The sequence below is a fragment of the Pholcus phalangioides genome, unplaced genomic scaffold (assembly GCF_987345545.1).
Source record: "Pholcus phalangioides strain wild (caught in Gottingen) unplaced genomic scaffold, Ppha-v1.0 ptg000022l_1, whole genome shotgun sequence".
Taxonomy (NCBI): domain Eukaryota; kingdom Metazoa; phylum Arthropoda; class Arachnida; order Araneae; family Pholcidae; genus Pholcus; species Pholcus phalangioides.
In genome coordinates, this window is record NW_028301615.1 from 11,829,491 (window position 1) to 11,857,275 (window position 27,785).

A 27,785-nucleotide genomic window follows, 5' to 3' on the forward strand; every position below is an offset into this window, starting at 1 on the left:
AATGGTGATTGATTTCTAGCGAATCAGTACATGCCAGAATGTGTGTTCTGAGTGTATGTGTGGCTCCTAACTTTTTTTATCAAACCGAGCACAACTCAGGTCTATCGCCATGGGCAATTTACTACCTAGTGAGTTGTGCTGGAAACGTAAGTGTGTGTACATAACAGTCTGAGTGCGTATCCAGTGTTGTGTCGGATTTTTCAGTGCCGCCATCTACATTTCAGAAGTAAAATGAGTGAAGTGTAATGATTGAATATTTGTACTTTTTGTAAATCTGTTGCTGTCAGTGGCGAGACTTTTTGGAGAGATCTCTCTCTCGGCTCGCATTCGCGCGTCGAAGTTGGGAACCACAGAAAACCAACTTCAGCCGACCATCACTGTGACAACGGTAGGGTTCGAACCCTGAACTTACGTTCCGATGCGAGTCCGTCACTATGACCACTCGACCACCACAGCGGCCGTATTTATGTTGTCATAATTGTGACTTCATGCTTGCGTGTGCTCGGGATTGCATTAAAAGTGCAACACACACGTTCTGTAGAAAAAAGAATGCCGATATTTTTCACATCTATACGCCATCTGTAAAGATTTTTTAAAAGTATATTTTTTACAAATATCTCTCTCTTGTAAAAAATATACTTTTAAAAAAGCTTTACAGATGGCGTATAGATGTGAAAAGAAAAATCGGCATTCTTTTTTGTACAGAACATGTCTGTTACGCATAACTCTTCCCATTTCTCAAGATTTCATTATTGATGAATAAAATTTTCGCATGTAAACATGCAATCCGGATTTTTTTTTCTACTCTACTGCATACTATACGATAATATTAAATTCGCATCTGCGGGTTATACGGAGGAAAATACGTTACACATGAATGTAAACCGTTCGAAAAGGCTGGTGCGACGAAACATGTTACTGAACAATATGCTGGTCCGAATTTTCATCCTTGAAAATACGTGATTTTTCTAATTGCGATTTAATCATTAAACGACTAATCACGAATTTTCATTCTTTTTCCCACGAACAGCCGATTCCCTATTGTTTTCTAACGCAAAAATTAGTTGCTTATCTTTTCTTAATAATGAAATTACGATTAGTTTACACTATGGATTTTGAAACGAAATTGCTTTTGCACCAAAAATAGTTTCGATTACTCTCTCTATTATTGTGTACAAATACACCAACCGTATGATTACTAACATTACGTGGCTTCATGTAGCTCAACCGGAATGTGAAGATTACCAAATACTGTAACTTTTTATTTTACCTCAGAGACATTTCGCGTAGAAAATTATATTGAACGTAGTGATAGGGTCGTGATTCCTAATCAGTATATAACGGTAAATAACGGTGTCACTGGAATTTCTTGAGATTGGGAGGGAAGGGGTGTGTGTGTGTGCCACGAAATATTTACCTTTCTAATTTCACTCCCAAGGTGGCCGCGAACGTTAAATTCAAGAAATACTGTCCCTGGTCTTTCGGACATAACTTATATTTATTTTTTTTATTTTTTTGTTTTTTAATTCTTCGGGGTATTAGGATCGATACTAGACTGTGAGAGTACTATTACTGCTTGACCGTACATGCACCTTGTACACATTCCTCTGGGAATTGATTCTTTTAACGAACTGGTACATGACAAGATGTGTGTTCTTAGTTATATACGTGGCCCTCAACGTATTTATGCTGTCAGAGTTCTGTTTGTTTCGTGTTCTTGCTGGTGTTGTCACGTGACTTCTTCATCTTGAAGTGAAGATTATAAATGCTTTGATTTTCATGTTATGTATCATGTTGAAGGTTTGGCTGCTCTCTCTGCGTAGATTTTTTCGAAAATGGGGGAATGGCTCGCATTCCCGCTTTGAAACTGGAAACCCGCAGAAAACTAGCTTCAGCCAATACGCCGCAAACAGGGTTCGAGTCCAATACGATGCTGAACACTCTGTGTGATGCTGAAGCACCAAAAACATTATAAACTTGCTAATGCTCGTCAACTGAAGCACTGGTTTTCAACAAAAGGCCGTATTTCCCAATGATTCTATTATCCTGGGATATTCTGAATGACTTCGGGGAAGCTGAGCCGTGACAGGTGGTTGAAAAAGCCGCAGAGAGTTATGAAAAAAATTCCGATGTGAAGAAATAAAGCTTTTAAATTATTAAAAGCTTTATTTTAGGTAGTTGAGATTGATGAAACAGACGGAACCCAGGCTCTCTTCCTTGATAAGTCACATAAGCGATGTCAGCATTTTGTTGGGGCTCCGCCATAGAATTTTTTTACTATAAAGGGCTCTGCGAGCCAAAAAAAGGTTGAGAACCGCTGCACTATAAAGTCTTGTAAAAGTTGTTTTATAAAATTTGAAAAATAAAACTAATAAGTGTACCGGTTACATTCGCGCGAATGTAACCAATAGACATATTGGTTGCATTTTTCGAGTTTTATAAAAGAACTTTAATAGAACTTTTACACTGTTTTTCTTCCAGGTACCGAGGTGTTTCTTCTTCCCCCCCCCCTCTCTCTCTTTAAATCTGCAATCTTCGGCCACCTTTGAAAACTTCAATGAATTTGCAATTCATTTGAAAACGAATCAAAACAATCAATTCCAAACTATCCTGTTGGTTGATTGTGGACGGCGAATTTCCATCTTTTAAAAATTAACCTGACAGTGAACCGCGGGTCGATGAATTTTCTGCGAATCCTGAACGTTAGTGATATATTCATTTCATCGTCAAGTTTATCGAATGTACGTATGTGCATACAATCTTCGAGGAAGATCTATGAATAAAATATAAAAAATGAATCTTTTTTTTTTTTTGTCTTTCTCGTGGGAACCTCATATCGAATGCACGCTGGAATTAAAAGAGGTTATATGTGTTACAGGAGGATGAACATTTTTTTTCTCGAAAAATGAAACAAGCGATCACTCACCTGACTTCGGAAGTGACGCCGAGGGCGGCGCAGGAGGTGCAAATTTCCTACGTGATTCGAGAGCCCAAAAGGCGCCAAAGGTGCGATCGTCTTTAAAAAAATACTCGAGATGATGAATTCATCCCGAAGCTTCCCTGCAGGAAAGATAAGAAGAAGGAGTTACGAGAAAGCGGTCGGGTTGTCGATTAATATTTCGATCCAACGCTTTAAGCTGGACGCTCAAACCCCCCATCAATCATCATTTACACGATGCCGCTTTAAACGGGGTTCCTTGTACACTCCCCAAGCTCACACACAAAAATAATAAATAAATAAAACGGCAATACTTTTCTTTCTTGCCTGCAGCATCATGATCGGGGGTGGCTTCTAAGATTCCTCGTTTTTTTTAAGGCTCGTTTTTTCCGTGCTCACTTTGGCAATGGCGGGACTTTTTTTCCTTGGGACATTTGCAATGAAATGGTACATGACTTGAAATCGAAAAAAGGTAAACGAGAGACGGGACCGAACGTGATTTACCTCTTTTATTTTATTTTTATTTATTTATATTTTTTTTTGCTCATTTCGGAGCTCAACATATTTTTCATTTGCGTCTGTCTCGCCTCGTTCGAAAATTTGTTTTTTCTTCAACAGCATGACCAGAACGACTGTTGTACGATATGATATATCATCGAGTTGTTCTCTTTTTCTTTTTCTCAACATCCAGGGATCTCTACGGAGCTCTTTTCTGCGTATCTGGGATGAGTTACTTTTTTTTACAATAATAGCCCAAAGAAAAAGATATACGGGAAAGAAAAAATGATCACGGTAATTATACATGGACGTGCTTTCAATGAGTTGTAATTTTTTAAAGGAAAAATATATGCGTATGATATATGCGAATGTCAATTCCACTCGATCGTTTGACTTTGGCTTTCGTTTTATGCATGTTAACCTAATTTCATAAACGTTTCATCATGACACAGGTATGAGGTCATTCAAATGAGCCTCTTGATTTAAATTGATTTACTGCTGCTCTCTTCTTGGAGGGGGAGGAGTATTTATTGCACCGCGTAATTTTTTGTTGTGACACTTGCACCAATCCCCTTCAGGTCATTGATTCCTCCTAAAACTGTTTTTTAATGTATTCTAAGTCTCAGACTACACCCCTTGCCCTATGTTTTGGTTAGGAAGCCGATTCAAACTTGAAATTTCTTGAAAATCGGGATGAAATTCGAAACAGTGAGTTTTCTTTCATTATACGGTGTAATCTCCCATAACAGGCACTTCCTCTTAGCGGATACTTTCCGTTAAAGACACGTTTCAAGGAACGGGGGTTCAATGTATTTCGCTATATATTAACGGATATTTTCCCGTAAACGGACAAAAATTTCGGTTTCATGGCAATTTCCATCGTAATCGAGAGAGTTCCACGGTATCTTTTTTCTTCTTTTTTCGTGAGCACTACGCTACTCACTGAAGCTTCCAAAAGTGCTCGGGACTTGTGATCTATTTCGCACGCACAAGTTATAAATAGTCATACCAATTAGAAATACCTATTCATCGTTGAAATTGAAATCATGCACAGTGGTTCCCAAACTGCGATTCTCCAAAGATTTATTGGTGCTCCGTGAAGATATTGGTAATTGAATACCAGAACTTTTTATTTCTCTCAATATGATTGAATGGAGAATCAGAGAAAACACGAAACTGGCGCATTTACGTAAGAAACTTGCTTGTATCTCTACAAACACAGCTTACGTATAATGTCTTTTAATTTCAGCTTTGAGTATGTATTTGGAGAATTTTCATTTTTTTTGCACGGCATTCCACACTACTAGAATCAATGTACTTTTGCATTTTTTGCAACAACTTCCTGAAAACATTTTGAAGCTCTTCAAGTTATATACTATTCAAAATGTCATTCAGCCCATGGAGCGCTGCTTTTGCGTCATCAGATCCAGTGCCCTGAAGGTACCTCTTGATTTGGCAAAAAAAAGTTAAAAGTTCTTCAAGAGAATTGTGGGGGGGGGGGGGCTAGTTTTGTCACAATGCCAAAAAAAATAGACCTTGCAAACTTGCCTTGTAAGGTCGCAGTGCCCACATGATAACCGTTTTCTGTGCAGCTTTTCAAATTTTTCTTTTTTTGGTAGAAGATTGTTGCGATCACCGTTAACCTCTCTCTCCACCAAAAGCAGACAGACTTTCAGCATGGCTGTTCAGCACATACTTACACGAAATCAACTTACAAAGACTGAAAAACTAATGAATAATCAGCAAATTACCGAGTAATGATTACGCGCCTAACTTAAATGTACTAATTTTTTCTATGTCATAAATATTTCCTCTTAACTAAGTATGTTCGTCATTTTCTGAACGCCATTCTGCGATCCAGTGCCTGAATCCTACGACCTGGTTGTTGAAATTTTTCGTTTATCTTGCTTAGATTTCAAGATAGCATCCAAAACTTCCTTAATTTGCCACCAGGTGGTGTTCTAACCTCTCTCATCATTTGGCACGTACTGGTATTGCTATACCACTATGCTACTTTCATGATTCTATCTGTCATATTTCAGGGGTTATTGAAGATTATGTGAAATTTCTCTCTCTCTCTTCATCTCAAATAATTATCCTTTTCGCTCCCGAACATCCCAAAATGATTTTTAGAGGTAAAAAATGATTCTAAAAGGCTGCACATATGTCACTGCATCTTCAATTGGTCATAACTTTTGAATGGATGAAGATAGAGCGCTGGAAAAAGTGTCTAGGTACACTAAATCGGACATGCGTTACACCATAATGTTAACCAAAACGCCCCCTGGTGGCAAGTTTATAAACTTTTTCATCTAGTCTTGGTGAATATGCATGCTTTAGTTTTTCCATTATCAAATTTGTCGACTGTTGGTTGTTGAAGCTTTCATGTGAAAATAGTGGTAGGTATCGAGTACTGAAGAGTTTTTCAGAATCGGCCATTTTAGCACGTGAAAACTGTGAAATTAAGTATTTCAATCAGTATACCTCGAAATTTTCTTTCAAATGTTATGAGTTGAATTTCTTTCGATGTAAAATAGGGAGTTCCAAATTTAAAAATTTACTTTTTTTTGCTGTTGACCGTGTAAATTATTTGATTTCTACGTTTCCCCACATTATTATTCTACAGTGGTAAGAGGTGTACGACTATTTATTAAACTGAATTCGGGCTGGTTTCCGTATGTAACTTGAAATGGTTCCGTTAACCTGAAATGGACCGCAGAATTTTCTTTCTTTTTTTTCTTGGCCACCATTTTAAGTATATATATATATAAACGGGAGAATCGATTTTTTCCCCTCTACCTCAGTATTCTTCTCTCCCTTGTTCGCGTTTCAAGCGTAAGAAAATAAATACGGTATTACATATGCAGGAGAAAGCTCACTGCGGAGGGGGGGGGGGGGGGGACAATGGAAAAGCTGCTCTTCTCATATTTTACCCTTTATTTCCTGAACGTTAACAAACATACTGAATTCAAAGTTTTATCGCTGGTACTTCAACTATGCATCGTCCAATAGTTTGTTGTAAAAAGCCTATATGTGACGGAGTTGATTAACAATGGCACAGATACATGCAGGTGGTAGTGCTAAAAGATATCCATGTTATTTTGTATCCCTAATTCCGTAGCACTTCACTGCATTACGATCGCATAAGTTTTTTCAAAATTAGTGGTGCTCCATGATGAAATTTTCTCCTTAAGAGTACTCCATGACGTAAAAAGTTTGGAAGTCACACTAGATTAGTTTCATCATGCTGATTTGAGTTTGGGTATGTGCCAAAGTTGTCATAGGAGAGCTCTTTTTTTTTTTCTGAAGATGATGGTTATCATAGCCACTATTTCCCGATGTGGGCGATATTGTCCCATCTCCCTCATGGTACAGAAACTAACCAGGGGAACGGTAAAATCTAGGGATACAATATAGGATGCTATGAGCTATGACTCACGATGGATGAAGGATTTCTAAGAAGGGATGTAAGACAAATAAGTTTGGAAAGCTCTGGGGTTAAATGGTGCTCATAACTCAAATAAGTTAAAAACAACCCCCCCCCCTTTTCAAATGCATTGTAGGATCCACAAACATTCAATATTTTATCACAAAAAGGACGACCTCTTCGGACGACCAGACGTAAACATCACTCTTCATTCGTGTGAGTTCTGACCACGAGGTCCTGATGACGGCTCTCCATTGAAGAGCCGAAACGCGTCGACCATTCGACCAGTGTAATTTATTTGTCTTAAAAACGTGGCAATTTTTGTATAAATTCAATATTTTTTTCACTAACTACAGTATTCAAACGTGTGTTGGTAAAAATTCTGATAACTTTTTGAAACTTTATGTTAATACGGGATGGAAGTTCGTTTCTCAAAGGAAATGGATCGACACAAAAACGTGTAAAACTTCACGGTTAACAATTTCAATATTAATTGGTTATAACATTGATTGCAATTTATCTTAAAGGGCTCCTGATCGGTGGATCAAAATAAATCTAAGAAAGACTAAGATTCGAAGGATTATGTGGTTCCACGACGGATGTCGATCATTCCGTAATTGAACGTGGAAAGTATGTTGCTGGTGGATAAAAATGATGCAAAATCGAACATAAATATGCAGTGAAATGATTTACTCGAAGATACTGAAATGCAGTGATGTTCACATTTTATGCTCTACCTGGCTGCTTTTTAATCCCGCCGTCGTTTTTATTTTCATTTTAGATCAATGCCGTCACATATTCATCACCAACTACACAAAAATCACCACCACGCTACAGTAACGTCGTCGAGTTGTACACCGTCGCTGCATTTTCCGAACGGGTCACCACCGACCAATGGCCTTCTCGCTCAGGGTCTATACAGCAGGCTGTCCACGTCGTCCACTTCACCGACGATGGTACCTCAGCTGGGTATGCATTCGGCATCCCTGCTCAACGGCTGCTCCATGTCGTTGACTTACTCCACGTCACCAGACCTTTACTCCGAAAACCTGAAGCGAAGAAAAGTTCACAGGTGCGACTTTGAAGGATGTGAAAAAGTTTACACGAAGAGTTCCCATCTCAAGGCGCATAAAAGAACGCATACAGGTAAGATTGACCACTGATGAGCTTGCCTTTCACAGAGCCGTAACTAGAATTTTTTCTGCCCTGGGCAAACATTATTTTGCCGCCGTCCCCCCTCCCAACTTTAAAATTCGATAATATAACAGTGTTCTTTGTTCCCACCTAAAACTTTCACCCCCTAAATATTGCTGTCCGGGGCAGTTGCCCAACCCCCGCCTCGTAGTTCCGGCCCAGCCTTTCATCATCGATTGCATCGATATTATTTGAGAGCCTGAAGTATATCATTTAGTACATACTATTCAAATCTGCTACCAATATAAAAGTTTGGCTAATAAAATTAATAATGACTATCTCGGTAGCGTTAAAGTCTATGAATATAAAACTGTTCCTCTCGAAATTTTGGGGTTGTCTGTTTGAACAAAGAATAATTTTCCATCAGCAACTCGAACCGGAACTTATGGTTTGAAGCCTATTCCGAACGATTGAAAAATAATCATACATTCCCCAGCTGGAACTAGCTAAACTATTGAAATGAGGGTTGATACACTAACCACTCGGCCGCCAAGAAACAACTCTACAATGCCTTTCTCATCTAGGAGGCTTTTGACTAGTGCAGCGGTTCTCAACTGGTGCTCCGCGGAGCCCCAAGGGCTCCGTGTGCACCTGGGATCATATAGACACCCCTTGTGGTGCTGGAATACGGGGGAAATCAAAGGAGACCACGGGTAAAATCAAAGAGAAGGAAAGCTATGAGACCTGTGAGTTGTGAAAAAAATAAATTCAGTCTTGAATAAATAAACCTTTTTCTAATTAAGAAAAAGTGTGGCTACTTTGCCATTCCAGCAAAACTACCCATACAACCGGAAAATCTCAACTCATGTTCCCCCATACTAACACGGCCTTCAAATCCATTGTGGGGGGGGAAGGAGATTTAAGATGAAATCTCGTGCTACGATTTTCGAGAGCCAGGACAAATCGGGTGATACGAGCTGTTAGTTCCATCTAGAACATCAGTTTGTCTACTACTAAACCACACATGCACCTCATCCATATTCCTCTGCGGAACATCTAAACGAACAGGTACATGTTGGAATGTGCGTGTCCATGTTGTGAACCTAATGTGAAGCTTGTTTCTGTGTAATGCTTGTTATAGTGTTGTCATCTGCGTCCTATTTTTCGAACTATGAGATAAGTCTGATAAGTCTAGCCCCTATATGAGAGTCAACACTACTTTAGACCAAGCCCTTCTCTCCTAACCAAAATTTTTTCACTTTCTCCAGTTCTAAGTGGAACTGAAACCTTAGACTCTATACGTATTTTTTTATTTGAGGAGGGTTGTCCCTTACGGGAGGGGGACATTGATCCACCGGGCATGTGTGACGTCCAATAGTTCTCCTGTCTCTGTAAGGAGGCAAATCGTCCAAGAAACGATCCGGAAGAATATTTGGTCGGTCGTTATTGTTAGACTGGTCCTACTCAATGTCGGGTATAGTCGCTCGAGTTGTTAGTTGCACGTAGTCGCTTTCAGTGGATGCCAGCCTTATAGTTGTTGATTTGGAGTTTTTTACCCGAAAATATTTCTTCTTTTTTTCAATTTCTCTGGAAATGGAAGTAAATTTGTCCTCCCGATTACGTATTAGCATAATTTACAAAAAAAATCCCATCAAGGAAATGCAAACATAGCGGGGGTGTAAGCAATAGAATATAAAATATTTTTTTAGGTAACTCGTCTTTTTTTTTTCTCCCTTTGAAGTAATAAGTGAATTCAATAGACGATCCTTGAAGTTTATCCTTGTGTAATTTTCTTTTTAAATTTTATTCCTGACCCTAGAGACCGGACAACGCCCCAAAATGCCACTCCCTTTACAATTAAGGATTTGAAACATAAGCGAGAATACAAAAAAGAACCAACGTTAGGAAAAAAAAAAAGCGATACAACAACAATAATATTCTGCAGCACGTGCTGCTTCAACAAAAAATAATACATATAAAAAACCCCCCTTTACCAAAGTTCCGTTTGGGTGCGGTGTGTGTATTCCTTTTTTTTTAATAATAACAATAATAATATTATTATTATTCTCGTTTCTTTGAAACCACGACTCTGTTATATCCTAACGACGATCACCAAAATGAAAAAAAAAGAAGAAGAGCGGGAGTCGTTAAAAGTGAACAAATATAAGCGAAATTGTAATTTAACAGTTTGCTCGTGAAACGTGCAAAAAAATTGCCGTGAAATAAGTTACGCGTTTGAGGTACGTAGCATTATTTGTTTTCACCGGAGCGGTCGATAAATCAATTTCAACCTAACGAGGAAACACGTATGCTCGTGATGATGATGATGGTGATAATAATAATAATACACACACATGATTCCGAAAGGAATAAAAACCTAGAAGGTCAAGCTCTAAAAAAAAGATAAATAAAATTGAAACCCCTTAAATTGAGGACCGTTAAGTTTCGAAATATTTCAAGGTTAACGGGTTATCCTAATCATAATCAAACCAAAAATGCCCTTAAAACATATACAGCCCCATATGTGTGTGTGTGTGTGTGGTTTTTCTTTATCCGACCATCTTATTCAAAGCTCAATTTTAACCTTTTCTTGACTATTACAGTGAAAACCAATTAAGACGTTTCCGAATGAATCGTTTTCTGACTAGTTGTTCATTTTAATGCACGTAGTTATTCAATCTTAGAAGATTTCTTTCCCTCTTTTTTTTCCCCCTGTTTCAGTCGTTTATAATGGTGTTGAATGTTTGAAAATTAAGTGCTTATAAAGAATTTTTCTCTGCATTGTCATATTCAATTCCCTCGTTTTGAATTGAATGTAAGAACAAAAACCTATACCTAATTAGGTTGTCCTAATTAGGAAATTTCTTAATTATGTCCTAATTAAGAAATCGGTCTATTTCAATCTAGTTTTTCAGAAAAAGTTATTCTCAAGGAGGGGAATTTTTTTAACAGAAAAAAAAATCAAATTTTTGTCGATGGGCGGGAGCTGCACGAAAGCAAATCAGTAGACATGGAAATCGGAGTCCTATAAAATACAGGGTGTACGATTAACCCCCCCCCCCCTCCAACTCCAAGGACAATAAACCGAGGAAGAGAAATAACTATATTTTTTTATTATTTAATAGTGTACGCATATCCCTATACTACCCCAAATGAAAGGAGGGGGAAGGATATATTTTAACACCGTCTTTTCTTTCCCTCCTTCTGTTTCCAAAACGGGAAGAATAGCTGGATGGGTAACATGTTTTATGGAGAAGCAGAATTCATATTTGGGCTCGTCATAACGAGAATAAATAGTCATTATCTGAAATTAGAGGGTTTTGTTCGTAATTGCCAAAATACGAAGTATTAGGCGAAAAATCGTAGAAATGCCGCTGAGAAGGTTAACTTATAATCCGCTGATTATATGGCAATTAAAAGTGTCTATTGAAAATTTTGGTATTTTAAGAATTAAAAAGAGAAATTAAATCGCTCGAGCGTGAAGATTGCACAGCTGACGTCACGATTAAATTTTTCACATCCATGAAAAAAAAAAAACTTTTCAACTGAATTCTTCAATTTTTTTGAGCGGAGCGCATTTAATTCATGTACTTGTTGCAAATTAGAAAAAAAAAGCCTCATAAAATGTTCTCATATTCATTTCGAGAATGACGCTTTTTTTTTTTTTGTATTATGACAAAAGTGTGACTTTATTGACATGAAATTTTTATAGGTGAGAAGCCATACACTTGCACATGGGAGGGCTGTACGTGGAAATTTGCGAGATCGGACGAACTGACTCGACACTACAGGAAACACACCGGTCAGAAACCTTTCAAATGCCAGTTGTGTCAAAGGTCGTTCTCGCGGTCAGATCACCTGTCACTGCACATGAAGCGACATTGACCACGGGAGAAGCTGGACGCTGGACGGCATCGACCGGAAGCATACAGATAAAAAGTAAGGAAATATTCCGTTTGCTTGGTGCTCGCATGTTATGTGTATAGAATTTTTTTTTTCTTTTTTTTTGTACATACACACATATCTTATATTCCGTAATATAGTGGATAAGCAATCCAGTAATAGACGGAACAAGCGTAAACACTGTGAAAATCGAAAATTTCAATTTCTCAATTACATTGATTATCGTCGTAATCATAACCAACTCTTTCTATCGCTGAATCATTCCGTAATACTGTACAGGTTGGTCAGGAGAGTCTTACAAAAACTTCAAGATATCTGACAAACAAAAACAATTTTTTTTGCATGATAATATGTGACAACAAAAGCAACCCTTTTAAGGTGCTGCAAATACAAGAAGCGACGGGGAAGGAAAGCAGACAGACACGTATTTATTTAATTTGGCAGAGCCAATTTTAAAGGTAACAGTACCATGGGGAAGGAAAGCAGATAAGGTGCACAAGAGATAGGTTGATTATGCATTACAATTCACAAATACACACACAAGCACAAAAGCCACAACAAACAAAATGCCCAATGAGCTGGCTGAATGAGCTCCATAAAAATATGGATGTCAAATATAACAAAATACAGCAACCCAATATAAAAGCATATACTATCACGAAAGAACTAATAATTAATGCTATGTAATACAATGCCCATAAAAAAAAGATTATGGTTGCCTTATTCTAATTATGATATTTTTTATTAGAATTAGAATTATTATGTGTTGAAATTATTATTATATTTATTGGATTCGTTATTATTTACTAGAATTAGAATTACTGGAATCAATTTCAATTGATGAGGAGATAGTTCGAGCTAAGAAAGTCGTAATCAATATAAGTTTGACCTGCTAGACTTTTCGACCAAAGCTGCTGGATACATCTTCAGGAGTGACGTAAGCGAGTCTCTCCAGATGAGAACGAAACTGTTAATAAAAGCCCTTTTCTATGAGTTTATGACCCCCTCCCCCTCTCCGTTACAACTGAAGATTCCCGCATAAATGGACGAAGCGACTGAAGGCTCGATGCTGATCGAGCTTTCAGTCGAGCTTTCTTGCTGATCCTTAAAGATAATAGCTTTTTTTTCTTTTTTTATATGCCCCTGACCCACCCATAGAGTTCATGGATCATATTTTAGGCCGCTCTGTATATAAGGGTACGCTAGATTATAAATACACATTAGAACTCCATACATTGAGGTGTTAATCGAAATTATTTGGGTATCAATAAATACGGAAGTGGAAGTGATTTATGATTTTAGATTCCTTATATAAAGTTTTATTCACTTAATTCATTTATTTTTTTTACATTTTGCAGAAATGAAACATAAGAAACAAGTATTTTCAACGTGCCAGTAAAAAGGACAACAAAGAGATCGTGTTCGTTTGAGAGACGGTGTTTGTGTGTGTGTTACTTACTCTGTGTTACGAAAAAAATACGCGTTGCCTTATAATATTATTTTCCTGGAACAATCAACAAACAAGAACTGTTTCTTTGTTCGTCAGTTAACGTAGCTGTGATCATCATCCCGCGAGACGACTACAAATTTTTTATATATATAAATAATCTATACACATAGAAATATATATACCGCTCATACAAGATTTATTTCTTTCCCTGTTTCTGTGTGTGTTAACACTCCCCCCTTCGACCTATTTGTGCCCTCACGTTACGACAACGACGACGCTGTACAACTGCGATCAATAAGAAGCATGTTACAACCATTGCCCATGCAATTTAGACATTGTACTGTCTTTAAAGTAAATTTTTAAAAAATCAAATATTCTGAAAAAAGTGTGTTCAAAATTTCCATATTTTATGAGGTTTTTTTAAAGAATCCAGAAATTAGAAAGAAGCTAACATTTTTGCATATATTTTAGAATTTGAATCATATTGTTTGGAGAAGTGTTTTGCTTATCTTTACATGGTGTCAACTGACCTTAACGGTACACGAAATATATTCATAGCACTAATCCCTATCATTATATGTGAATATGTTTATTGAGAATAAAAGAGTAAACACATGTTTCACCAGTTAGAATTATCTTACAAGGAAAGGGTCCCAAGGTGTCATCCTCAAAAAATTATGAAAAAATTCAAGTTCTGGGAAAAATTCATCTCACCCAGAAATGCATACGCAGAAAAATTAGCGGCGGAGTGCAATTATCGAAGAAACAAAAAATGATTAAAAATGACAACAGTCGGCTATTCATCTCCTCTCGTGCTTCTTGGCGACACATCTATTAAACTTCTTCTCACTTACTTTTCCTTTTTTCCTCCTTCTATTCTCCTCTTCTCTTCTAGAATTGCTGTCTCTCTAGTTACTGTGTGTGTGTATATATTTCTTTTTTTTCTCTTTCTTTATTTATGCTATACATTATCATGCGTTGTTTGAATGACATCACCCTAACACTCTAGGGTTGCGGGATTTTGAATCCATTTTTGGCTTCTATTGGCGTTCAAAATATTAATATATACAATTTTTATTTTGATTTTTGAGTGACTCATAATAATTTCTCCGGATTTTTTTTTATTTTTCTGCGCATTTGACTAAGTAGAGTCAGTGAAAATTTCTTTAAAAACTTTTTGAAGACGTCACCTTGGGACCCTTTCCTTGTTAGAATTATTATTATTTAGTAGGGTCGGTGCACGAAAATTTTCCAAATCGCCAAATTTTGAATGTTTGAATTTTTAAATGCTTTGAACTTTTCTGTGTCTAACTGCGTACAAAATTTTATTCTACCTGCCCAAAAAGTGTATTTATAGTATATTTTAATATATAAGATTCCAGAGCAAACATTAATTATTCTAAGCTTTCGATTATACTGCTCTTTTTTCTTAAAACTATGTTTTTTGCCAGATAAGGAACATTTTTTTTAAACATTAGTCGTTCAAATGTCTTGAAAACTTTGTCTCTTCTCTCTGTAGTATTACATGATTGTCTCTGTAGTATTACAATTTCTTATGAAAATGATTTTAAGAAAATGTTTGGCGTAAAATACAGTAGCCGCTACTCATAAGCATCACGTTTTGTATACTCATTTTGATTCTTATTATCGGTTGACTCTTATAACCGATGATCTTCTTGCGTTGAAACAGCGTGTTGTCTTGCTTATTTGATTCTTATAAATGGTCGATTCTTATTACCAATGGCTCTTATAAGAGGTAGGTAGGCACTGTATTAGTAAATTTTGGTTATTTTTTGAAGAAATTGATGTTTTTGAAGTTAAATTTCGAGAAAAAAATATTACTAACAATTGAAATCTTCAACGCTCTCATTAAAGCGTATAAAATATCTACCGAATTTGAGGGAAACAAATTGAATGCCTTAAAGGGAATAGCAAATTTTTAAATATTTCTTAAAGGCAGGTAATCGCCATTCAGATGTTTTCAATCAATTCTCTTAAGAAATTAATTGTTAATTTTTTTTCAAACTTTTGATATAATGACCTCCCAATGTAACGTTTCTCGTGGAACGATGGAGATCCTTACAATGAACATCGATTGTATATTTGTTATTTTTTTGTATGAAACAACTTTTAATTCACGACAAATTTTCTCAGTGATTTTGCTCTGGCAGGTCTAAATTAAAATTTCAGTTAACGAGATGCTGTGACGTATTTTTGAAGTTGGTTGTGTTGTGATACCACCACATGAATTTCCCTGTACATTACGCTGAGTACAACAACAGTCAACGCCGCTAATTATAATCACGGATAATGTTATCGTACGGGTATTGTTATCACTTTTGCAAAGAATGGATCAGACCAACATCACACATGGGAAAAATTCGTTCACAGTTATCAGGACTTCGGATGATGTTATCTTTTTTTTCGGTTGAAAACTTTTTTTGCGCATTCTGAAGCTAAGGTTCAACCAAACTTATTTTTTCCCTATAAGTTATCGTTATCAGGCTGCAAGACAGTGTAGGAGACTAAATCTGTTATCACATTAAGCGGCGTGCACTGTACTTCAATCACGAAAAAATTTACAGCACACGAATTCTGAGAAATATCTTTCGTGTTGTGTTATATGACGTAGTGTCGTAGAAAAATCCGATTTCCGTGTTGTTATGAATTTCTCCAAACTCTATATATATATATATACACATAAAAGTGCCTTTTAAAAGCAGTAAAAAGTGCCTTCGGTAAAAATGCCTTTTAATTCCTCAATGTAAAAATAATTGATATTTTATACATAAAATTATTAATTAAATAATCTCTAGAACAATATAATTCTCAATAAATGTGCCTTGAGATCGGTCAGAAGTGCCATCAGATATTTTGAAGACAAAATTATAAATCATTGTAATTTGGATAATGACTCGTAACCGGTGTGTCGCGGCTCTTGGAAGTGCCATTAAAAAGAACCTCGAGATCAGAGAATTGCAGTTTAGGGGTTATAAGTCATAATCCTACCAAAATAAGTGCCGTGAACGTTAAAATTTGCCAAAATTACTGCTTTAGAACAAAAGTAATATCCCCCTCGAATAGAAAACATAGATTCGATTTTTTAGAGAAGTATTTAAAATGTTTTTACTATAAAGATTTACCATTTATATGAAATTTATATCGAAAATAAATCCCAAACATGCTTCCTATACAGAATTTCATTTTTCATTCCTGTCGTTGACGTGTTTTACAATGTGAAATTTATATGAGAGACACTATATACTGGTGCCAAAAGAAGATATAGTAAATTTAGATTGATCTGTACTTTTCTATGTGTTTTTTAGTTTTTTTTTATTGCTGTACGTAATTGTATTATGTGTGTCCAAATGTAATATTTGTATGTTAATATATTTGCTGAAAAGTTGGAGGAAACTTCATCGTTATGTAAATTAAGAACAGAATACTAGAAGTACTTAACGTGAGAGGAGGGGGGTTCTTTTGTGGAAAAAGTAGGGTGTTGTGAAGTTTCTCCACCTTGAAACCCCCCGAGAATTATTTAAGGAAAAAATAATGCTTATATTTTTACTTGAGGATTTCAACCCGTATCTTGTTAAACGTCTCGGATAATGTAGTCGACGCCACTTATTAGAATCACGGATAATGTTGTCATTCGGGTATTATCACTTTTGCAAGGAACGCAACGCACCAATATCATAGCCTAGCAAAAAATTCGTTTATTGTAATCGGTACTTCAGATAATGTTATCTTTTTATCCCGTCGAAAGTTTTTTTGCGCATTCTGAATCTAAAGTTTAACATTAATTTTTTTCCTGTAAGTTATCATTATCAGGCAGCAAGACTATGTAGGAGGCTAGAAGGTATTCCCTCCCCCATCCCTCACTGACAAACATTTCCGTACATAATGTCGTAATCGGTTCATAGAATATTCGCTGCGATCAATGTATGTGTGGAGCTGCTTTTACAACGGCCTTCCTATAGTGAAGGAAAACGAATGACGAAAGAAAACGCTTTTTTCAGTTCTTGATCAGTTTCTTTCAGTTGACCAGATTCGAATTATTTTTCCAGAGAGACTTTCTCAAGGGATCTATGAAACGTATTGTGCACATTAAAAAATATCGCAATTTTTGTGGTAAACATTAGATGGTCCCATTCTAACACCTCACAATAGCTGAATAACAAAAATGTAGAATTTTCGCTTAAAGGGAAAAAAGGGATTCCGTTTTAGAATTTAAGATTTAAAAAAAATGGAACGATTGAACATTTTGCAACCAATTATGTGTAAAAGAAAAATAATTGTCTCATTTTACCAATAAACTTTTATCATACGTCCCGTTCAACCAAACGTTATGTATGGTCACCGTACTTGCGAACGAGACCTTCTTTCGTATAGTTATCACACATTTGGTTTTTGCCATCCGAAACCTCGAGTTTCCGATGTGATCACATTAAGTGGCGTGGACATCATTACAAAAATAATATTGTCTTAGTTTTTCCGGATATTCTGTGGTTATTTTTTTAATCAAATATCTCTAAGTATGCAGGCCAGTGTATGTGGGTTCCTTTTAGAAAATTATTTGTCTCCATAATTCTACAATGTTGTTTATTATACTGTCATAAATGTCTGGTTTTTCTCCTTTTACAAAAGCCTTTACTTTTTTATTGCAGTTTCCTACCGATTCTTGTCTTTTGACAAGTTTAGCCAGTACATGCAGCCAGTATTCTTTGTTAGAAAAAAAATTTTCTCCTCGTTAAATGTAGTATGAACAAATTGGTCAGTAGTGGTCAGGATTCCTTTTTACCGTGTACAAGCCAGTTAAAGCCAATCTTTACATAGAACGAGATATCTTACTATTACAACTTTTCGAAATTGACGGGCTTGCATGAAGAAGGGGGTTTCAACTGCTTAATTTTTTAACATTTTTTTGAGTTAACACTTTAAACGGCACGGCAAAAATCAATAAACCCTTTTCAAAATATAATTTCTTTTTCCCTTTTTTTATGAAGTAGGCTTTCTCTCGAGTTTCATCAGGTGCAAAGTAAGGGGAATAGGAAAATGTTTTTCATTGAGAAATCAGCTTCACGAAATATCTGGGCTTGTCAATGCTAAAATTAGAGGCTTTCAAGGAAGCGAGATATCTCGTTAGTGCCTTGAAAGTAACTCAGTAACTCCAACAGTTATCTGGGTGATTATACGTCCCGTATTTCAAGGGACAATTTCGGTCATCCCCGACTTTTTTGTAAAAACATCCTGTTTTTTCATGTATTTTCAACGAAGCTACATAAATTATATTATGATAATTACGACTATAAATAAGAATATTCATCTCACATGTTTGTTGTGTTGAACAACACCTACCTCCCTGGTAGGTTTTAATCTATTGCAATTTCCAGTAGTACTTCATTTCCCGCCATTGGCATCTTTTCAGTGATTTTGGCGATATTTGGCAATTTCGTTTACTTTTTCGCTACTTTTTGGCGTTAGTTGACCAATTGCCATATTGTGAATCTCAATATTCCCGTACTTTTCCCGAGGAAACATGATCAGATTGAGCACTTATAATATTATTTCCTTCGTTTCTTATTAGATAAAGCTAACACCAACGCAACGTTGGATAAAGAAATTATTACTTCCTAGAGCTGACTCCTTCTTGGCCCAATGGAAGAAAAATGGAGCTAACCCCCTTCTTGCCGCAAACCCTTCAATTGCCTTAGAAGGAAATGAATTTCATAAACTCGACATAGAATGAGAAGCGTCAATAAATTACGTAACACAATTTCGCAATCTTAAACTGAACAAAAGAAATTTCTCACCATGTCTCAGCAATCTCAAAAATGCATTCGTTTCTACATCACTTTCACTCGTTGCTGATTCGAGAGCACCTATATTAGCATATCTCTCTAGACACGTTCACTTCCATACTGCAAAAATTATGACGCACTTGATAATGCGACATCAGCTGCTTTTACCTATTTACCATGGTTTTCATCTTACTTACACAACGTTTATCTTCTTGAACAAAACTTTTACTCAAACATTCCAGATTCAAATATGTGATACAACCATACTGTGTCAGTGTACATTCCAATTCAACGTAACCTACATGCACATGATTCGTTGTTAAAACATGTTCCTCGTAACAGGCTATGCGCATCATAGTCACATCCATTAATGGGAAATATGTATCACGAAATTCATTTATTTTTATGGCCAGTTTCGAGCTCGTAGACTCGAATTTATACTCATAAGTTATACTGAATGTGTGTATACTGTGTGTGAAAATAACTTGTGTGTCAAGCAGTTCCTATTGATTCTGATACGAAAGAAAATTACTTGATGTTGAGAATTTTTCTTCGTTTATTAAAACCGTTGGTAATTTTTTTTTATTAAAAACTATATTCACAAGGTTACAGAAATCAGAGAACCAGCTATAGGAATGCCTTCCCGGTTGAAAGAAATTGTACTCAAGTTATCGAATTGAAATCAATGTTTCTTTTTTTTAACATTTCTACACTCACGGATCCCTTGGGAAAATACCTAATGTTTCACGGTCTTCATAAAATTACTACAGTTAAAAGTAGAGTTTCTTAACCTAAAGGTCGCATAGGTTGTTCAAGTTCCACTAACAGTCGCGGGGACTCCAGCTATGGGTCTCAACCCAAACTTGATTCGCAGAGAGTTCTGTAGAAATCCGCTTACAGCCAGGGATTCCTAAGCCATGGGTCATGACCCAAAGTCTCCGAGACTGGTCGTACAAATGCACTCACCGAAAAAGATTCTTAATACAAATACAAATACAAATACAACGCCACAACAGGCAAAATGCCCAACGAGGTGGCTGATAAAAAGATGCCCATAAAAATATGGTTGTCATATGTTTCAAAAATACAGCAACCCAATTAAAAATGCAATTAACACAAATTACAAACAATATATACACATGATAACAATATATACACATGATAACAATATATACACATGATAACAATATATACACATGATTAAGCCACTACTAAATCACACACATGCACCTCTTCCATATTCCCTAATGGAACCTCTAACGAATTGGTACATGTTGGAACGTGCGTGTCCGTGTTCGGTACCTGCCATGAAATTTGTTTCTGCGTAATGCTTGTTATAGTGGATTCTTGAGATTGCCCAAATTGGGTCACGACTCAGACTTGAGCTTCCGAGATGGGTCGTATGAATCCACTTAAAGCCAAGTTTTTTGGGTCGCCAACCGAACTTGATTCGCAGTGGTTTGCGAGATGGATTACACATCCACACTTACAGTCCTGTTAAAATGCTCTTATCACTGGCTACACTAATTTTGAAAAAAAAAAAAAGAGTCCCAGGGGTCGCGAAGCTGATCTTGTTGATTTTGGTTCAACCAGGATTGAAAGACACAGGTTGAGAAATGCTGATTTCCGAATGATGAGACTTAATATGCTTTCTTATAATCCAAGACAGGGGTTCTCAACCTCGGGTCGCTGGAGCTCCAAAAATTGGTCGTTCAAATCCATTTTACAATCTGGTTATAAATCCATATGTTTCGGTACTGGTTTCAGAGGGCCAGTATGATCCCCGATTTCATATATTGCAATATTTTTGGGGTAGAAGTCGACACCCGAAAGTGCATCACATCATTCCAGAATTACAAAGAATAATACTATATGTATATAGAAATATGACATGATTCATTTACCACCAACAAGAACACGAAAGAAGCCCACAACTCTGACAACATAAATACGCTAGGGCTATGCATGTGCATACACGAGGGATCTTCAACGTATGGCCCTCGGGCCACATTCGGCTTTTGGACCTTTTTGTTGTGGCACAAGCTAATCATTTTCATAAAATTTTTGAAGACATCGAAAAACGATTAATTCTAGAATGAATGAAAGAAACAAAACAATTCCGGAACAAATTGATAAAAACTGAATTTAATGAAAAAAATAATATTCAAACAAATAATTTCAGAATCAGTGAAAAAAAATAACTCATAAATCAATGACAGAAAGGAATTCGTAATTTTTGATAGAAATTATTTCACAATCTATTAAATAATAATTGCATAATTATTGGAAGTAATCATTTCCAAATGTATTGAGAGGGAAAATAATTTTAGAATCGCAGAAATAAATAATTAAAGAATGCTTTAAAGTGATTTCAGATTAAAATTAATTTAATTAGTAATTAATCAAAAACTTTTTCATAATTAGTGATTCCAGAACTAATGAAGATTGATAATTAAAAAAAAGAAATAATTCCAGAATAAATAAAAGTCTTCAGTTACTTTTGTCCCTGTTTAAGTCGATGCTCAATTGGTCCCTTCTATTGAAATGTTTCATAAATTACATGAGTTGGTGGCCCGTGGGCTTCGTGGGAAGTTTCTATTTGGTGAACCGTGTCTGAAAGGTTGAGGACCCCTAATATAACTGACTTGTATGTCAGGGGTGACATATATTGACCCTATATAGGCCCTGACATATGTTGTGTGCCCCCACACAACATATTCCGACATGTATCGATTCGTTAGAAATTCCTCAAAGGAATGCGTACGAGGTGCATGTATGGTTAAATAGTAACAGTACAGTATTTTCCTCTGATATAATCCCGAACACATTCCAGCATCTCTCTTATCCACTATCTCCTACCAACGAAAAACCTCGAATGAAAACTACTGTAAATTGATTTCATGTCAGAATGTCATCGTAATTTTACCACCTTCGAAATTCTATTTACATTTTGTTACCATCGGATTTGATTGATGTTTGATGTTATACACACATTCCACACTGTATCTATAATATACCTATACATGTACATCACAACTTACCTATACATTTCAGATCAGAATTGCTCACTCAAAAAAACATGATAATAATCAAAGCGAATGCCTCATTCCATGTATGAAAAACTAACAAAGAAATTACACATTCCTACGAGACGTACCTTATTTTTGTACAGAATGATTTTTTTTTTGTACATGTATAATGTATGTATGTGTTCTGTAATACTGTAAATGTGTGTCTTGCTTAAATTTAATAACAGTTTTAGAGAGAGATCACTTCGGTGCTTTATAACTGCGTTTTTATCAAAGTGCGGTTAATATACAGAGTAATTTATACATCTTATGTGGAGAAATATATTTCTTTTATCTGACATTTTAAATATTATACATGTTTCATATAAAATAAAAAAAGAGTCGAATGTGTTCATTTGTGTTTATTTTCTTATTGCATTCCTTTCATATATACAGGGTCTCCTGTAAATCCTAATTCGGCTTGTATCTCCTGAACCGTTTGCCTCAGAGGTATGGCTCTAATTAAGAGAATGCTCATAATGTGTTCGGAAATCATTCTCTACTAGTTTAGGGAGTAAAAATACAGTTTGTCATAAAATAAAGAAATTAAATTTTCATACGGTACCCGCCTCCCCGTCCTCTAACTTCCAATAGGAAAGTAGGTCAACAAATAAAATTTCATTGTTTCTGGATGAAATATTCGCCGAGATATTTAAATTAAAAAATCTGAGAATAGTTGGGCAAGTATAGCATAAATAAAGGAAAGGACCGTTGTCCGTTAGTTAATGCTATTTTTGCCCAACTTTTCTCCGATTTTTCAATTCAAATCTCAGGGAATATTGCACTAAAAAAAAATTTTTTTTGCCTCAAGAGAAACAGAACTTTCTAATTAGAAGTTACAATACAAGGGAACCGTTTAAAATTTTTGATGTTTTGTTTCATTTTATGACACACTATATTGTCACTATATTTGAAACTAGGTACAGAGTGATTCCTGAACACATTTTGAGCATTTTTTAAATTATAAGTATACCTCTACAACGAACGGTTGATGAGATAAAGGCCGCATTAGGACTTATAGGACACCTTGTATACAGTATAATCATTATATTTGAGACATACCAAATGTTTGAGTATGAATCGATCAGGTGTACCCACTAGCAGCATGCGTGCCATTTTTGTCACGCAGTTGTATCGAAAGTTGCAAGCGAAAGTTTTCCTCGAAAATTATTGGAAAAATCTTCTGAAGCTAAACACTACTACTAAACCATACACAGGCATCGTGTTCATATTCCTCTGAAACTTTAGCAGGTCAAACTGCGGAACGTCTAACGCATTGGTACATGTTGGAATGTACTTGTGCGTGTTGTGAACCAAGTTTGTTGATTCTCTGTATATAATGCTTGTCATAGTGCTGCTATAACAAGCATTACAGAGGAAACAAACTTGGTTGTTATGTTATAGTGTGCTGTGATCAGCCATTCATTTTTCGAACTATGAGTAAAGTGTAATGATTGAAGCATCGTTTTAGGCCTGTTGCTTTCTGTGGCGAGACTTTTTTTACAGGTTCGCATTTGCGTCTCGAAGTTGGGAACCAAAGAAAACCAATTTCAGCCTACCACCACTATGGCGCCTGTGGGGTTCGAACGCACCCTAGTAGGAGGGGCAGCGGCGGATTAAAGTCGGTCGAGGTCCCTTGCACGAAAGAAAATATTGGGCCCCTTAAATTACAAGAAAATGGGAAGTTTGGGTTTTTCGGGGCTTTTTAGAAGCTGGGGTCCCGGGCGTGCGCCCGCCGTAAAATCCGCCTCTGACGAGGGGGGTTCGATGATACTGTTAAAAGGCCTGTCCCACGATTGCTTGGTTCGCGACGCAGGGTAGGATAATTAAACTAAAAGATAATAAAAGTCTTTGTCAGGATCCGCGGTCGTCTCGGGCCTCGGGGAAGCAATAATTTTTATGGCTTTCAATACAAAGGCCACGGAACAAGCGTCTTCCTTTAAAATGTCCGAACAAGTACGGACAAGACGGCGCTGCTCTTGGGCTAAAAAAAAAACAAAAAAACTCATCTCCATGCTGATTTAAGTTTTGGGTGCACGCAAATTTGCAAAAAATACATTTTTCAATTTTTCAGCACTATAAAATTTGTAGCGTTGGAATTTTTGTCTTGCTTGCACCGAGAGTATTTTTTAATATCCTAATATGAACTGCTGAGAGGCATTATACAGTCGATGCTCGTTGTAACGTCCCGCTCGTTCCACGAAAATGAACGTGGTATCGGACGTTCCAAAAAAATCATAAAATTCAGTTTCTCCACTTTTTCCAACTGTTGGAATTTCAATTCACGTGATGGACTTACGCGAAAAAAGGCAAGTAAAGTTGTACAGTTTTTCATGGGCAGTATTATTCATATTTTTTCATAATTATTGGTTTTTATTGCTCTTATTGGGTTGCTGTATTTTTGATATAGTTTTCGTATATATTCACCATCCATATTTTTTATGGGCATCTTTTTTCAGCCATCTAGTTGGGCATTTTTTCTGTTATGGCATTTGTAGCCTATTTGTATAAAGATGGGGGGGTTGTAAGTTGAGTTCGGTCGTTGTAATGGATTGAATGATATTTACTGGTCATTATATTGAATAAAAATAGCATGGTGGTGATAGGAAAAAATTGGGACATGTCGTATCAATCGTTATAATGGAACGGTCGTTATAACGAGCGTCCACCGCATGTGCTAATGCTTTCTATTAAAATAGTTTTCCTCAAACTATGCTTTTTGATAGATAAAAATTTTGATTTTCAAACAGATAAGGAACATTTTTTGAAACACCGACTTGCGCAACTCCCAGCACTTAAGTGTTACATGTTTTAACAAAGGATTTCGCATTAAAATTGTTTACAAAAAATTTTAGAATAAAGTATTTTAACAAATTTTGGTGATTTTTGAAAGAATTGTAAGTTGTTCAAGTGAAAATTTGAAAAAAAATTACCAACTTATATTTCAAAAGCTCTCGCTACATTTTGTAAAAATATCCACAGAATATAAGAAAAAAAATGAGTGCCTGAAGTATAAATAGGAAATTTTCCAAATGTTCCCTTGAAGCATGGGATTTTCCCCGTAGCAAAGCATGCGAAGCCAAGATTGTGCATCTACCCCCTTGAATTTTGTTAAGCAATTTACAAAATTTGAGTACACGTAAAAATAATTTTTACGGTTATAAAACATTTTAGAATGAAACATGCATATTGCAATCATATAATATGTATATATGAAATAATGCATATATATCACATCTTTTTTTATAGAATAACTCGTATTTGTGCACTGATGTTACGAAAGTTCGGAAAGCGGAAGAACATTCGGAAAAATTCACTTGAGGCAAAAGACTTTTGAACCTGACGCGATGCTTCTCAATGGAACCTGTACTCCCATCTACCGTCTTGTTGGCGAAACTGAATTATTCGAATCTATCAATAGATGGCATCATTGTAACATTCAAATACTGTTTTTTGTTTTTATTTTTGCTCTTGATTCCCATACGTCCCGTATTTTATGAGCCAGTCCCGATTTTTCATGTATTTTCAAATAATCCAACTTGACTTTTTTTTATTTTATAATTCAAACCAACGATTAAAATTATCTTCCCAAAGCTCAGAAGTTTCATTACGACTTATAATCACGACTATAAATCTTAGAAATCACACATATTTGTGACATGTTTTTTTTCATTCGTTGCAGTTTGTAGTCTAATCCCGTTCTAACGAATACCGTTATAGCGAAAATCCCGTTTTAACGAGCACTTTTGAAATCCCCCAGATAAGTTTACATAGGAACAATTCAAAATTTTGAAATTCCTTTATACAGGAATTTCGTTTTAACCAAGTGATTTCTCCGGTTTCTTGGACTTCGTTATAACGGGATTCGACTGTATTAGCGCTTCATTCCCCTCGATTGGCAACTTTTCTCGTATTTCAGCACGAGTTGGCATTTTTGCAAACTTTTGGCGATAGCTGCCAATGTCCCGTATTTTCCGGTGTTATATCCCGTATTTATAATTAAAGCTCAATATCCCGTATTTTACTTGAGCAAATATGGTCAGCTTATACTTCATAGGAAAAAGTCAGAAACATTTTGCTTTTAAAAAAATGCGCTAGATAGCAGCACCATCTCTCGAATATAGAGAGGCCGGCAAAAAAACAGAACTTCTGTGAGTGCCGTGACCATAGTCATTCCCGTATTTTCCTTTAACTTTAGCCATCCCGAGTTTTTGATAAAAGTGGCCCGTCCCACATTTTCAACGTAGTCTACGTGAATTGCATTATTATCCTTTACTGAAATCGAAGATTAAAAGTACATCCCTCACTTGCAAATATTATGATAATTTGGCGTTTGAGTGAGAGAATATTCTTCTCGCTCACATTTATCATACTAACCGCTTTTTTTCGTAGAATTCATTTTAACTCGCTGCGACGCGTAGGCTGCGACTTGGAAGTCTGGGGGGGGGGCAATGGTCATTATTACTGAGGGGGGGCACGATGATGATGATGTCAATTCATATGCGTATATACATTAGATCAGTCGACTCCACCTTTGACGCTGGGGGGGGCATTGCTCCTCCCCCCCCCCCCCCCCCGTATATCCACCAATGCTGCGACGGCCAATTGGCGATCTTTCAATTGCGTTGAAGTGAACGCCATTTGCCAATCAAAATATTTAAACTTCTGAAATTGCATATAGACAAAATATTCTCATTTTAAATATAGAGAAACACGCTTTCTCTTCGCTTTCACGTAATCCTCCCTTGCTTGTCACTTTTTCCACGTGCATGACAAAAACTGGTGCTCCAAGACTTGGCACTCTGAATGGCACTCACACATAAAAACATACGTGCAAATATTATTCCATTCCCACGGTCTAATCAAATTAGAATTTTTTTTTCAGTAGTATGTCGTGTAAACACACACATATTAACTTTTAATCAAACTGTAAGCCTTTCAAAATGCATTAAAGATCATTAATATAACATAATAAAACAAACATTTTAAACGGGGATGAGCTGTATTTAAATTCAATTAATTAATAACATGGTTCACAATAATTAAAGAATAGATTCTCCGATTTCCACACACACAAAACTATATGGTACTGACCAATGTAATGCTCATCTCCACTGACTCCCTTGCGGCCAAGGGACGGCCAACAGCCACTGAATACTATACTACATTTTCAATATTTTAAGGAGGTACTCTGCTCAAGAATTATGAGCACCCCAGGGAGCTACGTAATACAAAAACCCTCACGCAAAATGGCCGTAAAGAAAGTGAGGGTAACTTATAGATACTTCTAGGTTATACAAAAAGAAAAAAAAAGTTCTAATTTGATTGGTTAATTGAACCGTTGGAATGGAATGATATTTGCGCCTATGCTTTGATATCTAGGCGCCATTCAGTATAAACTAAGTCGTGGAGCACCAGTTTTTGCCATGTACATGAAAAAAAAAGTAAGAAAGAGAAGACTGCGTGAAGGCGAAGAAAGTGTATTTCTCTGTGATTAAAATAAGAACAATTTTGCCCATGCAATTTCAGAAGTTTAAATATTTTGATGGGAAGAACGTTTCGTTCG

The 27,785-nt window shown here is 36.2% G+C and overlaps 1 protein-coding gene across 1 annotated transcript in view; it reads left to right on the forward strand.

The window, feature by feature from the left end:
- Nucleotides 1-22,555, forward strand: part of LOC149069468 (uncharacterized) — a 138,462-nt gene extending 115,907 nt beyond the window's left edge. Inside the window, exons 5-7 of the mRNA XM_089249940.1 lie at nucleotides 7,645-8,009; nucleotides 11,710-11,936; nucleotides 13,259-22,555. Coding sequence (XP_089106066.1) covers nucleotides 7,645-8,009; nucleotides 11,710-11,882 — 538 coding nt within the window. The 3' untranslated portion in view covers nucleotides 11,883-11,936; nucleotides 13,259-22,555. The remainder of the gene's footprint in view (nucleotides 1-7,644; nucleotides 8,010-11,709; nucleotides 11,937-13,258) is intronic.
- The last annotated feature ends 5,230 nt before the right edge of the window (nucleotides 22,556-27,785 follow it).